The sequence below is a fragment of the Triticum aestivum genome, chromosome 6B, assembly GCF_018294505.1.
Source record: "Triticum aestivum cultivar Chinese Spring chromosome 6B, IWGSC CS RefSeq v2.1, whole genome shotgun sequence".
Taxonomy (NCBI): Eukaryota; Viridiplantae; Streptophyta; class Magnoliopsida; order Poales; family Poaceae; genus Triticum; species Triticum aestivum.
Window position 1 is genome coordinate 706,949,830 of NC_057810.1, and position 18,475 is coordinate 706,968,304.

At 45.7% G+C, this 18,475-nt stretch overlaps 1 protein-coding gene across 1 annotated transcript; it reads right to left on the reverse strand.

The window, feature by feature from the left end:
- Positions 1-3,555: 3,555 nt before the first annotated feature.
- Positions 3,556-7,176, reverse strand: LOC123135045 (uncharacterized). Its single transcript, XM_044554170.1, has 5 exons — positions 7,096-7,176; positions 6,015-6,073; positions 4,390-5,334; positions 4,158-4,301; positions 3,556-4,075 (listed from the first exon to the last, which is right to left on the reverse strand). The coding sequence occupies exons 1-5, from the start codon at positions 7,142-7,144 to the stop codon at positions 3,761-3,763; spliced, it is 1,512 nt and encodes a 503-aa protein (XP_044410105.1). The 5' UTR covers positions 7,145-7,176; the 3' UTR covers positions 3,556-3,760.
- Between the last annotated feature and the right edge of the window lie 11,299 nt (positions 7,177-18,475).

Genomic DNA, 18,475 nt, shown 5'->3' on the forward strand with positions numbered 1-18,475 from the left:
CCTAGAGGCAATAATAAAGTTATTATTTATTTCCTTATTTCATGATAAATGTTTATTATTCATGCTAGAATTGTATTAACCGGAAACATAATACATGTGTGAATACATAGACAAACATAGTGTCACTAGTATGCCTCTACTTGACTAGCTCGTTTATCAGAGATGGTTATGTTTCCTAGCCATGGACAAAAGAGTTGTCATTTGATTAACGGGGTCACATCATTAGGAGAATGATGTGATTGACTTGACCCATTCCGTTAGCCTAGCACTTGATCGTTTAGTATGTTGCTATTGCTTTCTTCATGACTTATACATGTTCCTGTAACTATGAGAATTGTGTAACTCCCGTTTACCGGAGGAACACTTTGGGTACTACCAAACGTCACAACGTAACTGGGTGATTATAAAGGAGTACTACAGGTGTCTCCAAAGGTACATGTTGAGTTAGCATAATTTAAGATTAGGTTTTGTCACTCCGATTGTCGGAGAGGTATCTCTGGGCCCTCTCGGTGATGCTCATCACCTAAGCCTTGCAAGCATGTAACTAATGAGTTAGTTATGAGATGAAGTATTACAGAACGAGTAAAGAGACTTGTCGGTAACGAGATTGAACTAGGTATTGGATACCGACGATCGAATCTCGGACAAGTAACATACCAATGACAAAGGGAACAACATATGTTGTTATGCGGTTTGACCGATAAAGATCTTCGTAGAATATGTAGGAACCAATATGGGCATCCAGGTCCCGCTATTGGTTATTGACCAGAGATGTGTCTCAGTCATGTCTACATCGTTCTCGAACCGTAGGGTCCGCACGCTTAAGGTTTTGATGACAGTTATATTATGAGTTTATGTATTTTGATGTACCGAAGGTTGTTCGGAGTCCCGGATATGATTACGGACATGACGAGGAGTCTCGAAATGGTCGAGACATAAAGATTGATATATTGGACGGATATATTTGGACACCGGAAAGGTTCCGGAGAAGTTTGGAGCCCCGGGAGGTTACCGGAACCCCCCGGGAGGTATATGGGCCTTATTGGGCCCATGTAGGAGGAAGAGAGAAGGAGCAAGGGAAGGGGGCGCGCCCCCCCAAGCCCAATCCGAATTGGGGAGGGGGGCCGGCCCCCCCCTTTCCTTTCTCCTTCCCCCTCTTCCTATTACTACTACTAGTACTACTTCCTAATACTAGTACTCTTTCCTTCCCCCTCCAAATAAGATAAGGAAAAGAGAGGGAAACCTACTTGGAGTAGGTTTCCCCCTCCTCATGGCGTGCCCCCCCTAGGGCCGGCCACCTCCTCCCTCCCTCCTTTATATACGGGGGTAAGGGGGCACCCTAGAACACACAAGTTGATCATTGATCGTTCCTTAGCCGTGTGCGGTGCCCCCCCCTCCACGATATTACACCTCGGTCATATTGTAGCGGTGCTTAGGCGAAGCCCTGCAACAGGAGAACATCAAGATCGTCACCACGCCGTCGTGCTGACGGAACTCCCCCTCGGCGCTTCTGCTGGATCGGAGATCGAGGGTGCGTCATTGAGCTGTACGCGTGTCAAGAACTCGGAGGTGCCGGAGTAACGGTACTTGGATCGGTTGAACCGGAGGACGTACGACTACTTCCTCTACGTTGCGTCAACGCTTTCGCTTCGGTCTACAAGGGTACGTAGACAACACTCTCCCCTCGTTGCTATATCATCACCATGATCTTGCGTGTGCGTAGGAAAATTTTGAAATTACTACGTTCCCCAACAGATAGATCCCCTACACCTGCGAGTTATCAATCCATTTTCTACAGGTGACATCGATGGGTTCTACAGTGAGTTACAATCTCTCGGTTCTTTTGTTGCGTGGTCCTATCATACGGGGTTGAATTAGTTGACTATGGGGAGACGACGCCGAATGGTATGACCGCTAGTACGACCAGGCGCGCTCGTGTACCAGGTTCCATCTTCTCTTTTGGATAGCCTTCGACGCTAGTCTTGCTCTCCCTTGATCGTCACTTCATATGGTTGGTTATCCTCACATAAATTGACATGATATTTGCCCTTATAATGATGGTTTTCTATTAATGCTTCAAATGACCTTCTCCTTTAGTATCCTTCTAAAATCAGACAAAAAGAGCGCGTAAGCACAGTAGAATCCGAAAATCCTCAGACTACTATGCAAAACAAAAAGTAAAAAGTAGTGCAAAATGGACTCATCATTGATGCCTACCAATCTCCATAATATGGCACTATCATAGCTCTTATATATGGCCATTGTAGCAATCTGACTTAAACGAAAACTTCTGGAACTCCAAAAATTATAAAAAAATAGGACGACCTGAGCAATTTTTATATTAATATTCTGCAAGAAGAATCAGGGCAAAAGCTCTTTGTGATAAAAAAATTATAATTAATTGCGTGAGCACAAAGTTTCTGTCTTTTTCAGCAAGTTCAAACAACTATCACCCAATGGTACCTACTATTTCATATTTGGTAGCTCTCCCTTTATTTTTCTCTTGTTTATCTTCCTTCGGTGAGAGGGGATGTCACCCATATTCTGAAAATTGTTCGATTCTTGCCGCGTGGCAAAATTCAAGCCATACAAAATAACTCTAGAAACACACTACAAAATATCTTCTCCCTCAAGTTCTCTACAACACCATCCAACTCCTAGATATTTTCTTACTACACCCAAATATCTTGCTCTGGAATTTTGTCATTTAGAAGTTCTCCCAAAATAGCATTCCATGGTTATCCATGTTATCCTCGAGCATCTTTGTCTCAAATACTATCAATGTAACTAACTAGTAGCGCTTGATATTTCTAAGTCGGATACATTTGCACAACCCCAAACTGTGTTACCCACAGTTTCATTTCATCAGTTACATTCCCAAAGAAATATCATCGGATACATTCCTAGAAAAATGAGTGTACTAGGAGGGGTTTCAAGCTTACACCATCCAATTAAAACAGGCCCACCCCTGGGTGGGGGGGAAGAGGGGTGCTGCCTAGACCAATGAAACATACGGGCTCAAGGTATGCTCTGCTAAACGAAGGTTGCCATACTGGACAGCTCACATGTGGGTGTATGTTGAAAACAAAGGTAATACATGGCCCATCCCAAGTAGACTTGCTAAATCAATGTGCCATAAAAAATCGACGCGTTAAATATTGCATGTTGACGCCGTCGTCAGATCCATTTCGCTCAGAAAAATATATTTTTCATTTACTAGATTTCTTCCAACTATGATTTCTTTTTCTTTTCATGCTAGATTGTGTTGTATTGTTTCCAGACTTTGAGTGTATGACCTCGTGCTGCCCCTAAAAGAATATCACATACAAACACTTCTATAAAAATGATCATACGAAAAAAGGGACAAATATCTTGCATATGCTGGTAAAATAATATAGCATTAGTTTGTTGCATGTATTTCTATGCCAAATCTTTTAAGTGTCAAAGTAAAAAAATGTTATTAGATAGAATTACTAGGCGTGTGGATCAGGTGTACGTACTTGATTGGAGGCAAGGACATATTGTGCACATCAAGAATTTAGTGACTAAACGTGTGACATGGTCCATAACGAGCTTATTAGGCATGTAAACATGCATAGCCAAATCCTACATATGTTCAAATAATATGATTTTGATTTGTAGCAAACCAGGAGAATTAAGCTAGTACCAAAACAAGGTCTGACTATAAGATGCATCAAGTTCAACATAGGTCTGTTCACCGATTCTGCAACACTTTACATTTTTTTAGGGAGTGAATAGGTCATATAATATGGAACTTCACGGTGGATGGGACCTTGGGAACCAAGTGTGCGTAAGCCATCTCTCTTGCATAACGACGTCTCATGTCATCTTGCAACTTATCTTCGTTGGACCTGGCCAACCATGGCTCCATGGCGCGTGTATCGATTTCGAATACATCCAACGCGGGTGTGCTCCTTAGGAGAAAGTACACGAGTTCCATCAGTTCGAATTCCCCACTAAACCCACCAATTATAATAGTGTAGAGCCTTGCAAGTATTAAATCCTCGGGCCATGTGATGTTCAACTGAGTATGTTGATGAAGCTTGCAACAACCCTGCAAGGGTAGTTGATATGTAGGAAAGTAAGTAAATAAGTGTAGCATAGCAACATGTAGAAATAAAACTTGTAAAACTTACATGTAGGCCAAAATATTCTATTAGAGGAGCTGATTTGAGAACATAAGCCACCGAGGAAATGCCTTCTTTCCAAGGTTTCATGAGAACTAACATAACTGTTGTCAAACCAGCCAACCTTGAAGCATGCTGCAACACACGATATACCTGGAGAGGGACAAAAAGGAGACGAATTAAGCCTGTATGAACTTTCTAAAGATGATCAAACAAAGAAAGGACCAAATATATTACATACCTGTAAGCATGTAGGAAACTGGATTACCAAAAATTCTAGCTTGGGAAGCTTAGGAAATGCACTTATGAAGTCTAAAGGGCAGTCATCCTTGTTCACAAAATAAACATGGAGCATTTCAAGAAATTGTGCATGTTCGCACTCAATATTGATCTTGTAGCCCATGTATGCGAATGACTCAAGGTTGTCAGCACGAATACAAATACTAACCAAGCTTTTGCAAAATTGAACAACCAAGATTTGCAACCGTGCATGAGAAGCCGTCAAATGAACCAATAGATGGCAATATTGTAGGACCATAATTTCAAGAGCACAACAGTTGGACATAATACTTGAAACGGTTTCATCAACAATTGACACACGGGCGAGTAGAAGGGATTTAAGATATGAGAACCCACCAATATTTGCAGGCATTGTTCCTATACTGCAATTGAAAAGAGTCAATTCGTCCAACGAGTCGGCTCTACCATTAAAAAAAGGCCCCAAGAGAAAGTCATATGGCTCTGAAGCAGCGTTCATGCCTTTCACACAAATTGTGCAACCTTCCTTGCAACACTTGTTATCCAGGTCAAGGAAGAGCTTTTCTGTAGAGGCTACAATTGCAGACTCAATCCAGTGATCCAGATTAGAAGCATGGCCTGAGGTTAATGGGAATCTGATAATTAATTCCTTGATTTTGTTACCATGACGACTGTGCAAAAGCCCATTTACTTTGTGAACAAACTTTGTAGCCACATCATTCCACAAAAGAGGATTTTCATGGTAACGTGACTTCTCTAACTCTTGCATCCCAAAAGTATAGGAATCAAGGATGAGATGGTCGACTTTTTTCCAGACATGCCTCCATCTGGTGGAAAGAAAACCAGTCATTGCTGCCTCGCTTATTGTCATTAGGGAAAGAATTTCAATTAAAATATCATCCGGCAGTGTGCTGATCCGATCACGGTTCTACAGAACAAATGATATCATAGGAGAAAATTATAAAGATTTTTCTGCATATGGACATTTTACGATTTATTTTACAACATAATGCAGTAAACCACTTCCCAGTTTGCACAACGATTTTCTACGTATCTCACTAAATAGTATAGCAAGTAGACACAACAAATCAAGCATCAATGTTCTCTTGTAATGAATCACAAAATATTTTTACTATGTATTTAGATTCTCTAGACAACATGAAGCTCTGCACTTATTCTACCATTTTATAATTGGCAACTAATACGGCACCTAAAAGCTGGGTATGATTTAGAAATTTGGCACTAACGAACAATTTTCATTATTTTATTGTTCAAAAGGTAATAATACTTCATATTTTTTCTTATGTAAAAACATAAATATATGTTAAACCAGTTTGCTTGAGCCAAAATATCTCCACATTGCTCAAATTCCTTGCCGCATTAAATTCTTCTATCTGTATTGACATTCAACTTACAAGCAAACTGAATTGTTTAACTAGCAATACCCTGTTGGCCATTGCATTTAACAAAAAAAAATATATAAATAATTATTTTAACCCATAGAGGAAATCAACTCTGCATTGTCTGAAACATATATGCATGAGTTTACTTGTGAAGTGGTATATGAAAAAAAGGAAAGCCAACAATATATGTTAATAAAATACACACCTGGACATGTTGCTCTTCATCATGCCTACACAATGCATTCTTTGGTGGGAAACAATCATCTGGAGTAAAGAAAAATAATCATGAGTTACTTGACTACATTGTGTTCTAGGTTCATATGTAATTCCATGTAGGCAAAGGTAAAAGCCCTCTCGCATGACCTAAGGATTAAAAATTCTCCCTTGCATTAAGAAAGGTTTAAGTGTCACACTCGAGGTGTTGGCGTGTTTACGTCACTTGGTACTCCTACCCTACCCACACATGAAAATGAACTCAATAAGCTACAAAAATAAATTGTATGGCCATCTAACTTGAACAATAAGTTACACCCTTTTTAGCTTGTAGCCGGATATTTTAGGAGGGCGGTTAACAAATCAAGCACCAAACCCAAAAGATATAAGTTTATGTTTGTTCTTAACTCATATATTTGGCCCCCGAAAAGTAACCATATCTCAAGAGTTAGGACTTTGGCCCACGCAAGAGTCATTGATTCACAGGATTCCTAAATTGCAAGGGCAGAAAAACGAATGATTAGAGTGTCATGCTCTCTTGAATCTTATAAGATTATAAAACTAAGTGAATATGGATCAAGGAATGTTTGATAGCAGATAAAAAGTAAGGATTCTACCAAGAAGATTGAGTGGATGGAAAATTCTCCTGTAAAATAGAAAACAAATGAAAACTTTCTAACAATGAAAAGTTGGGATGCATCATTCTAAACAAAAGGTGTCACCCATTATGCTAATTTTCGGAATGTGATCAATCCACCACCAAATTATAATACCACCTCAATCAAGTATCAAACTGACGAGAATTTCCTTCGATAGCCAAATATATTCCTTCAAACAAAGCACAAGAGATTGGTATACAATCATCCACGTTGACTGTGTCTACAAATGACCATCTATAACCTGCTTCGATGAAAGCCGGAAGAATCCCGACATCTCTTCCCCTCTGCCCCAGAAAAAAACCCTAAACCTTCCCCTACCATTCTCCGCTGGATCAGTGGACCTATCCTAGTTGTCTAAGCGGCAACCATGGAGGCATTAATACAATAAAAAGGAAATATGGTAGATATTTTCACCTTCGGTGTTCTGCGGATGCGGCGGCGCCGGCGGCGTGAGGGAGTCCATGCCCTAGGATGCAGTCTGGCTCGACTCTCACATTAGACAGGGAGAGGGGATTAGGGTTCTTTCGGGCCGTGCTAAGTAGTGTGGCTTCAATTTTTCTACTGGGCCAACTGGATCGTTGTCTTATTGGGCCCGACCCACAGATTCGCCACCCATGAGCCACCTCAACACAACCATGCAACCGTGAGAGCTCCTATTTGCCGCCCGCGGGTGGCAAATTGTTGAGCATTTGCTGAAGGCAGCCACGAATGGGCTGGCCCATTTGGAGCTATCGAACTCCTGGCGCGCAATTTTTTTTTAGATAAAGTGACGTGCGAGTGACTCGAACACGCGACCTCCTGTCATGAGCTAGTGTAACTAACCAACTTAAGTAGTGAGCTCAATTGATAGATTCACAGCGCGAAACTTTAAGTAGCGAACTTCTTTTGAAAATTTTGAAAAATATGCACGAACATTTCGTAATATCCGTTGAATATTTTCTTAATATACGATGAACATTTTATATTATACGCGATGAACTTTTTTGTATTATACGATGAACTTTTTGTAGTATAAGATGAAAAAATTGAATTTATGTGTTGACAATGTTTGAGTGCGCATTGAATATTTTGCAATATACGTTGAACAATTTTTTAATACACACTGAACAAAGTTCAAAAACATAGTGAATATTTTTATATTCATTGAACAATTTATAATATACAGAGAATATTTTTATAAGGCATGATGAACTTTTTGTAATATAACATGTACATTTTCTTAATATACAATGAGCATTTTGGTAACACACAATGAAATTTGTGTAATATAGACAAAAAGAAACAATAAAAAATGATGAATAGGGAAAAAGGAAAAGACTAGAAATATAAACAAACATAAAATAAAAAGAAAAACAAATAGCAAAAAAAGAGAAAAGAAAAACTGACAGGAAAAAAACAACAGAATAACGAACAAAAAAATGGATATCAGCGCTCAACACGCGCTGCCGAGATCTTGGCCGGCCCACCCGCGGGCTTACGGGCGTTTCCACGACCATTTACCACCTGCGGGGCGGCAAATAGGAATTGCCCACAATCGCCCAAAATCCGAAATCACTAAAATTAAGCAGTACTCTTTACAAAGGTCACTCTCACCTTCTCAGGTTTCGACAAGTGGTGCACTGTAGGTGCACCAATTATCACAATCTAAGATTTTCCCTTTTTTCATAAATTCGTTTATTTAAAACATTTTATCTCTTAGCAGTGTGTCCAAATCTCGAACTGTTTTCACTGTTGGATTTCTCGCGTCAAGAAATTCAAAATTAAATTTCATGTTGATAGGTTTTGACGAACTTATTTTTCAAAAAGAACGGAGGAAAATGCGTTTTTTTCTTCGAGAGGCACGACTATGCCTCTTGTGGAATAAAAAACGCATTTTTTTCTTTTTCGACAGGCACAACTGCTCTCGCAGAAGTAAATCCATGCACCCACGAAAAGTAAATTTGTGCCTCACGCGGAACGAAAAAACAGGTTTCTTTTCTTTCTTTTCCGAGAGGCACGACTGTGCCTCTCGTCGAAGCAAATTCGTACCTCCATGAGAAGTTAATCTGTGCTTCTTGCGGAACAAAAAAAAAGAGTTCTTTTTCTTTTTTCGAGAGACATGATTGTGCCTCTCACAGAAGCGAATCCGTGCCTGCACGAGAAGTAAATATGTGCCTCTCGTGAAACAAAAAAAATATGTTTTCTTTCTTTTGGAGAGGCACAACTATGCTTCTCATGGAAGGAAATTAGTGCCTTCACGAGAAGTAAATCTGTCTCTCTCGTGGAATGAAAAAAACGTGTTTTTCATGCGGTCCAAAATCTATGAAAAACCAGGGAAAAGCCGAATACCCGAAAACCCCCGAAAAAGTCATCTAAAAGCTGAAAATGCATACATAAAAATAAAAAATATATGAAGGGAGCGCCTGGAGCGCAGCAAGACGTGGCGGCTGAGTGGCATGCTCTCAGCTTACCCAAAGTGACCCTTGCGGGGGCTCCCGAAGGAGTACCCGCTGATTCCCCCAAATCTTATTCAACGGCATTTACACATATTCCCGCAAACCGGCGCGCACAGCCCTTCCACCTTGGCTTGACCCATCTAGCTTTCTCGATCGCAATGTATCAGGCTCTCCAATGACTGGGCCTCGCCGAAGAAGCAACCCAGTTTCTGCATCTTCGGGATGGCGGCAATTCTGAGGAGCCTCGGGATCAAGACGCGGACGTGTAGGAGGGTCGTGAGGGTCGTATGAGGAGGAGGTGGAGAAGGAGGCGGCCAAGACCGCAGCCATGAAGGAGAGTGGCGCCTATCCCTATGATCTCAAGAAGGAGTTGAAAAATCTCCCGACTTACAAGGACCGTTTATTTTCTTGGTGGTTATCTCGTCTTAGTAATTCTAAATACTCTGTGTAGTTTTCTTCATCTATTGTGACATACATTTGACTTGGTGGTGGTTGATTGAATTTCTATCCCATGTGATAGACAGATGCAAGACAATCTATATTGTTCAGCCAGCAAAGAAAATGTTCCAACTAGAACTGGTTTGCAGATAGCCTATCCAAATCTTACAAATAAGGGAAACGTTTGGGGCCAGGGCACCGGCGGAAACATTGGGCCGGTCTCCCTCTTCCTCGCATCTCCTTCATGGGGTGCGCGGAAGCCCTCTTCTTCTGCCCCCTCCTCCCCACCCCTTCCCCATCCCTTCCCCTCTTCCCGAGCTGCGACTGGGCCACCACGAGCTACTTCGCCGGTGGCGAGGCTCCCCTCGCCGACTGCCATGGCTGCCTGCCGCCATGGCCAGATCCATCCCCTACCTCAAGCCTTCACGCGGGCGCATCCCCTCCCCCCTTCCCCCTCCTCCCGGGCTGCGACTGGGCGACCACGACCTCCATCGCCGGCGGCCAGGCGCTCCCTCGCCGGCCGCCATGGCTGCCTGCAGCCATGCCCGGATCCTCCCGCGTATACAAGTGTTGCAACCGTAACTTAGAAAAGCTTCAACAGCCGTTGAAAAAAGCTTCAACCATAGACATAGAAAGCTTCAATGGCATTGCACAACAAGGGAAAGCTGCAACCGTTGTTGGATTTTGCTACTACCGGCAAAGCTTTTTGCCACATCCATCAGGCAGAGCTACGACCTCGCGAGGACGACAATGATTTTTTTGCTGCAACCGTAGCACGCTTTTGCTACTACCGTTGGAGGTTTTTGCTACATCCAGTAGATAAAAAAGCTTCAACCAGACAACGAAATACAGGAAAAGTTACAACCGTTTTGACAAAAAGCTTCAACCCACAGATGAAAAAGCTTCAAACAGAGATTGAGAAAACCCTCCTCGACGACGACCATGGCGTCTCTCTGTGTTTTTGTTGCAACCGCAGAGTAAAAAGCTGCAACCCTTTGTGAAAAAAGCTTCAAGCTCAGGTGAAAAAAGCTTCAATTGGCACGGTGGAAAGCTTCAATCCGCGAGAAAAGTTTCAACAGGCATAGAGAAAAGCTTCAACCGATGAGATAAAAAGCTTCAACCTGACTCGCCAATGGCAGCGGGCAGCGACGTTGAGAGTTGCGTCGGCGACACGACAGTCCAGCGATGATGGCGGCTGCTAGGTGCTGCGACGACAAGGGGTGCCGGTGTGCTTCAAGACGGCGCCATTTTTTGCTACGAGGGGGCGATGGGCTTTCTGCTGGACCGGGGGGCGAGTACGGATGGGGACGGCGGCCGGCGGCGACAGGGACGGAGAGCGCATCCAGCAGCGTGGGACTAGGGGGGGGGGGAAGGAGGTCCAGGTGAGGGGGCTAGTCACCGGCGACAGGAGCGGGTGGGGTGAGGACGCGGTGAAGAAGAAGAGGAAGAAGTCAACGCGGGGGAAGGAGGCTCAGAAACAAATCTGACGGCTCAAGCTCGCGGATCGGACGGCTGGGCCTTGACCGACCCAACGATTGGGCCGGTGCGCAGATCACTGCCCTACAAATAAAGCATCTTGAAGCCGTGATGAGCATAGCATACGACGAACCGTAAATCAAATGAACATGTGCACTCTGTACATCCCGTTTCACTAGTATATATACGTCCATTAACTATCACATGTTTCGGGTTTAACGTGTAGTTACAACTTACAACTTACAACCACTGTCCACAGGCTTCTGAGATACGACAATTCACATATGTTTGGAGAGCTCTCATATGCATTTTAACTTTTTTATAATTGAGACTGCAAAAGACCATTGCTGTCAATGTCTAAGATCTTTTATGTAAGTGCCTTTTTAGATGAGGAAGTGCCAATTCTGTTTGTACTCATGAAAATTTTTGAAGTTGTGAACTGCACTGCATCTTAATGACATTTACTTCTTCAGGAGAATGTCTTGGCTGAGTCAAGGACTCAAGGATGATGATCCCAGACTGCCATAAGCGTCTTGAAGCCACACTGGCAGAACTGAAAGCAACTCTGCTACCGTTTCTGAAACATTTGAGCTAATTTTGACATTATATAATGTGTATGTGTGATCTTGTCATGAGCTGTTCCAAGCTATTTGCAGGCCGAATTTTTTTAAGAAAAGGAGGATGACCCCCTGCCTCTGCATCTGGGAGATGCATGCGGCCATTTTATTGATTATTCTCGAGGACCTTACAAAATAGTACAACAATATGCCTGAATCCGCTATCTTGGCAACATCTGCCGCTACTCCTATCCATATGATGAAGGGGTGCAAGCTGGGCCAAATACCCAGACCTCTCACCTAAGCCTAACATCTAAAGCCGGAGGCCCCGACCGACACATACCGGGTCCGGGGCACAATCCGGTCCGACGCACTCACACGTGTCGTCACCGCCATCTCCCACTGTTCTATCTTCAGAGCAGATTGAGGTGCCAACCTTGGCAGGTTCCTCCGCCATCGACGCCACCATGACGACCACCATCTACGCTAGTCCATCTCCAAGCAGAAGGAGCGCTACCACAGGACGAAGACCGGCGGAGAGTAGATGGAACGCCGCACACATTGCTTCCGCCAAACACCTCACACGCACCGCAAAGCGCCCACCATGCTTCCGGGAACCCCAGGCGACGCCTTCAAGAAGGAGCGCGACGAGGGTACGACGCCGTCGCCCGCAAGGGGAACTAGAGCTTTCGCCCAAAGGAAGAGCATAGTGAAAGACGGGAGAGGACCTCGACAAGGCCTCCAAGAAGGGGACCGGCGCCCAGCAAAGGCGCCGCCATTGTCGTGGCCTCCGCCGACGGCCAAGGGTTTCCCCTGGTCCCGCCCCCATCCCATCCACCCGGCCAAAGACCTGGCCAAGGGAGCGCACGAAGCTGGAGAAGGCGTTGGACTTCATCGAAGCAGGCATGCCGGGTGATGGGGCACCCCGACCCACTGTAGTAGATGTCCACCGAGACCTCGCCACCCGCACGGCCGAAGTCGCGGACCACCAGCACCCACGGCCGTCGCCGCCGAAGCGGCAACGCTGTCCACACCGCCCGAGGCCGCCGCCCCGGCATCCACCCACCGCACACATCCCGTTGAAACATGGAGAAAGACCCACACCGCCGCCACCAGGGAGCACCACACCGCGAAAACCCAAGCCGGGCAGGACGAGGCAAGGCCATGCCGGCCAGATCCGGGCGGATCCAACGAACCCCGGCCCACCAGCCGCCAGATCGGAATAGCTGGCCCCGGTCCCAGAGCCGAGGTGGCCGGATCTAACGGGCAGAGCCATCCCAGGCAACTCGACACAGGGCAGGCGCGGGGCGACAACACCGGTGGCTACAGCCGTCGCAGAGGGCCGGCCTCGGCGGCCACCAGCGGAGCAGGGGAAGCGGGCGGCGGCGCCCAATGCAGGGTGGGGGGGGCTCTCCTGAGGCCGAGGCGGGTGCGCGGGGAAGCCCCCGCTGCCGCCTACCGCCTCGCGGGATAGCCCGACGACGGCTGCCGGCGGCGGCGGGCGAGGAGGAGAAGTGGAGGCGGAGAACCGGCAGCGCCTAGGGTTTCGCCCCCGAGTCGCCCGAGAGCGGACGACGCGAAGGAGGGGGGCCTTTCGTCAATGCAGGCCGAATTGAAGGAGTCATTAGAACAAGGTGTCGAGATAGGAGAGGCGGAGAGCGCTATCACAGAAGTTGGAATTGTACTCGAACAATGGAAGATCAACTCACTAACCCCGCAAAAAAACCTCACTAGTCAAGAGCGTTAGTGTGGCGAATTACAGCCTAACAGGTGCCCGACCCCACTCCCCACTCCTAGGGTTCCCCAGTCGCCGCCGCCGGCTCCCCCGCGCAGAGCCGTCGCCACGGCGGCCGGAGCCCGCCGGAGCCGCTAGCCCCTCCCCCATCTCGTTCCCCTTCTCCTCCCCCCTCCATTACCTATACCCCCGCGCCGCCTCCCTGAGCGAGGCGGCCAGGGGCCCTTCCCTTAGCCCCTCCAGCTCTCCCCCGCGTCCCTCCCTCCTCCCGCCGCCGTCAGCGTGCGCTGCCGTCCTCCGTCGCGTGGTGCTGGCGGCGGTGGGCATGCCTCTCCCCGCGTGCGGCCCTCCCCTGCTCGGGCCGTGATGGCCAGCGGCGGTGCGCCTCAACCGGCTTCGGTGTTGCCCGTCGGTGGTGATGTCGCGGGCCGCGGTGGTTCTCGACACGGCGGTGCGGCCGTTGGCCGTGGGGCGGCACAGTGGCGCTGGGCCTGGCGGCACTCGCCCAGCCCAAATCTGGGCCATTTTGGGCCTCATCCGGGTTTGGCGGGCCGGTGGCTCGGTGTTCGGCGGTGTTGTTCCCTGGTGGTGGCGTGGTGGCGGTGGTCTCGGGCGGTGAGGGCATCGTCGATCTGCGCGCTGCAGCGTGGTGACAGGACTGTCCGGATCCAAGTGGACCCAGCCGGGCATTCGGTGCCTAGCAAATCCTAGTCGCCGCGTCCAATCGGCCCTGCTAAGGCGGAGGAGGCTATCCGCTCCCTCCGGTCGCGTTGTGGTCGCTCTCGTGGCCGTTGTGAAGGAAATATGCCCTAGAGGCAATAATAAAGTTGTTATTTTATTATTTCCTTATATCATGATAAATGTTTATTATTCATGCTAGAATTGTATTAACCGGAAACTTGATACATGTGTGAATACATAGACAAAACAAAGTGTCCCTAGTATGCCTCTACTTGACTAGCTCGTTAATCAAAGATGGTTAAGTTTCCTGACCATAGACATGTGTTGTAATTTGATGAACGGGATCACATCATTAGGAGAATGATGTGATGGACAAGGCCCACCCGTTAGCTTAGCATAATGATCATTAAATTTTATTACTATTGCTTTCTTCATGACTTATACATATTCCTTTGACTATGAGATTATGCAACTCCCGAATACCGGAGGAACACCTTGTGTGCTATCAAAGGTCACAACATAACTGGGTGATTATAAATATGCTCTACAGGTGTCTCCGAAGGTGTTTGTTGGGTTGGCATAGATCGAGATTAGGATTTGTCACTCCGAGTATTGGACAGGTATCTCTGGGCCCTCTCGGTAATGCACATCACGATAAGCCTTGCAAGCAATGTGACTAATGAGTTAGTTGCGGGATGATGCATTACGGAACTAGTAAAGAGACTTGCCGGTAACGAGATTGAACAAGGTATGAAGATACCGATGACCGAATCTCGGGCAAGTAACATACCGATGACAAAGGGAATGACGTATGTTGTCATTGCAGTTTGACCGATAAAGATCTTTGTAGAATATGTAGGAACCAATATGAGCATCCAGGTTCCGCTGTTGGTTATTGATTGTAGATGTGTCTCGGTCATGTCTACATAGTTCTTGAACCCGTAGGGTCCGCACGCTAAACGTTCGATGACGATTTGTATTATGAGTTATGTGTTTTGGTGACCGAAGATTGTTTGGAGTCCCGGATGAGATCACGGACATGACAAGGAGTATCAAAATGGTCGAGAGGTAAAGATTGATACATTGGACGATAGTATTCGGACACCGGAATGGTTTCAGAGTGTTTCGGATATTTATCAGAGTACCGAGGGGTTACCGGAACCCCTCGGGGAAAGTAATGGGCCAACATGGGCCATTGGTGAGAGAGAGGGCAGCCCACAAGGGGTGGCGCCCCCCCTCCCCCCATGGGAGTCTGAATTGGACAAGGGGAGGGGGCGCATCCCCCCTTTCCTTCTCCCTCACCCTCTCGTTCCCCTTTCCCCCTCCGAAAGAAAGGAAGGGGGCCGACTAGGACTGGGAGTCCTAGTGGGTTTCCCCCCACTTGGAGCGCCCCTAGGGTCGGCCTCCTCCCCTCTCCACCTTTATATACGGGGGCAGGGGGGCACCCCAAAGCACATCAATTGTTCTTAGCCGTGTGCGGTGCCCCCCTCCACCGTTTACTCCTTCGGTCATATTTGTCGTAGTGCTTAGGCGAAGCCCTGCGCGGATCACATCACCATCACCATCACCATGCCGTCGTGTTGATGAAACTCTCCCTCGACACTTTGCTGGATCAAGAGTTCGAGGGACGTCATCAATCTTAACGTGTGCTGAACTCGGAGGTGCCGTACGTTCGGTACTTGATTGGTTGAATCGAGAAGACATTCGACTACATCAACCGCATTAAACTAACGCTTCCTCTTTCGGTCTACGAGGGTACGTGGACACACTCTCCCCCTCTTGTTGCTATGCAGCTCCTAGATAGATCTTGCGTGGTCGTAGGAAATTTTTTGAAATTGCATGCTACGTTCTCCGACAGTGGCATCCGAGCCAGGTCTATGCATAGATGATATGCACGAGTAGAACACAAAGAGTTATGGGCGATCATAGTCATACTGCTTACCACCAACGTCTTATTTTGATTCGGCGGTATTGTTGGATGAAGCGGCCCGAACCAACCTTACATGACCACATTCATGAGACCGGTTCCACCGACAGACATGCAACTTATTTTGCATAAAAGTGGCTGGCGGGTGTCTATTTCTCCAACTTTAGTTGAATCGAATTTGACTACGACCGGTCCTTGTTGAAGGTTAAAACAACAAACTTGACGAAACATCATTGTGGTTTTGATGCATAGGTAAGGACGGTTCTTACTAGAAGCTCGTAGCAGCCACGTAAAACTTGCAACAACAAAGTAGAGGACGTCTAACTTGTTTTTGCAGGGCATGTTGTGATGTGATATGATCAAGACATGATGGGATATACGTTGTTGTATGAGATGATCATGTTTTGTAAAAATTATCGGCAACTGGCAGGAGCCTTATGGTTGTCGCTTTATTGTATGAAATGCAATCGCCATGTAATTGATTTACTTTATCACTATGCATTAGCGATAGTTGTAGAAGCAATAGTTCACGAGACGACAACAATGCTACGATGGAGATCAAGGTGTCAAGCCGGTGACGATGAAGATCATGACGGTGCATTGGAGATGGAGATCAAAGGCAGAAGATGATGATGGCCATATCATGTCACATATTTTGACTGCATGTGATGTTTATCTTTTATGCATCTTATTTTGCTTAGTACGGCGGTATCATTATAAGATGATCCCTCACTGAATTTCAAGGTATAAGTGTTGGCCCTGAGTATGCACCGTTGCAACAGTTCATCGTGCTGAGACACCACGTGATGATCGGGTGTGATAAGCTCTATGTTCACATACAATGGGTGCAAGACAGTTTTGCACGTGCAGAATACTCAAGTTAAACTTGATGAGCCTAGCATGTACAGACATGGCCTCGAAACACTGAGACCGAAAGGTCGAACGTGAATCATATAGTAGATATGATCAACATAGAGATGTTCACCATTGAAAACTACTCCATCTCACATGATGATCGAACATAGTTTAGTTGATATGGATCACGTGATCATTTAGATGACTCGAGGGATGTCTATCTAAGTGGGAGTTCTTAAGTAATATGATTAATTGAACTTAAATTTATCATGAACTTAGTCCTGATAGTTTTTGCATATCTATGTTGTATATCAATGGCCTGTGTTACCGTTCCCTTGAATTTTAATGCGTTCCTAGAGAAAGCTAAGTTGAAAGATGATGGTAGCAACTACACGGACTGGGTCCGTAACTTGAGGATTATACTCATTGCTGCACAAAAGAATTACGTTCTTATGCACCGCTAGGTGCAAGGCCTGCTATAGGAGCAACTGCTGACGTTATGAACATCTGAAAAGCTAAAATCTGATGACTACCCGATAGTTCAGTGTGCCATGTTTTACGGCTTAGAATCGGGACTTCAAAGACGTTTGGAACATCATGGAGCATATGAGATGTTCCAGGAGTTGAAGTTAATATTTTAAGCAAATGCCCGAGTTGAGAGATAAGTCTCCAACAAGTTCTATAGCTGCAAGATGGAGGAGAACAGATCTGTCAGTGAACACATACTCAGAATGTCTGGGTACCATAACCACTTGACTTAGCTGGGAGTTAATCTTCCGGATGATAGTGACAGAGTTCTTCAATCACTGCCACCAAGCTATAAAGGCTTCATGACGAACTATAATATGAAAGGGATGAACAAGACGATTCTCGAGCTCTTCGCAATGCTCAAGGCTGCGTAGGTAAAAATCAAGAAGGAGCATCAAGTGTTGATGGTTAACAAGACCACTAGTTTCAAGAAAAAGGGCAAAGGAAAGAAGGGGAACTTCAAGAAAAATAGCAAGCAAGTTGCTGCTCCCGGGAAGAAGCCCAAGTCTGGACCTAAGCCTGAAAAAGGGACTGCTCACTGGAAGTGGAACTACCCCAAGTATTTGGTGGATAAGAAGGATGGCAAAGTAAAATGTATATTTGATATACATGTTATTGATGTGTATCTTACTAATGCTCGTAGTAGTGCCTGTGTATTTGATACTGGTTCTGTTGCTCATATTTGCAACTCGAAACAGGGGCTATGGATTAAATGAAGATTGGCTAAGGACAAGGTGACGATGCGCGTCGGAAATGGTTGCAAGGTCGATGTGATCGCCGTCGGCACGCTACCTCTATATCTACCTTCGGGATTAGTTTTAGACCTGAATAATTGTTATTTGGTGCCAGCATTGAGCATGAACATTATATCTGGATCTTGTTTAATGCGAGACGGTTATTCATTTAAATCAGATAGTAATGGTTGTTCTATTTATATGAGTACTATCTTTTATGGTCATGCACCATTGATGAGTGGTCTATTTTTGTTGAATCTCGATCGTGGTGATACACATATTCATAATATTCATGCCAAAAGATGCAAAGTTAATAATGATAGTGCAACTTATTTGTGGCACTGCGGTCTAGGACATATTGGTGTAAATCGCATGAAGAAACTCCATACAGATGGGCTTTTGGAATCACTTGATGCTTGCGAACCATG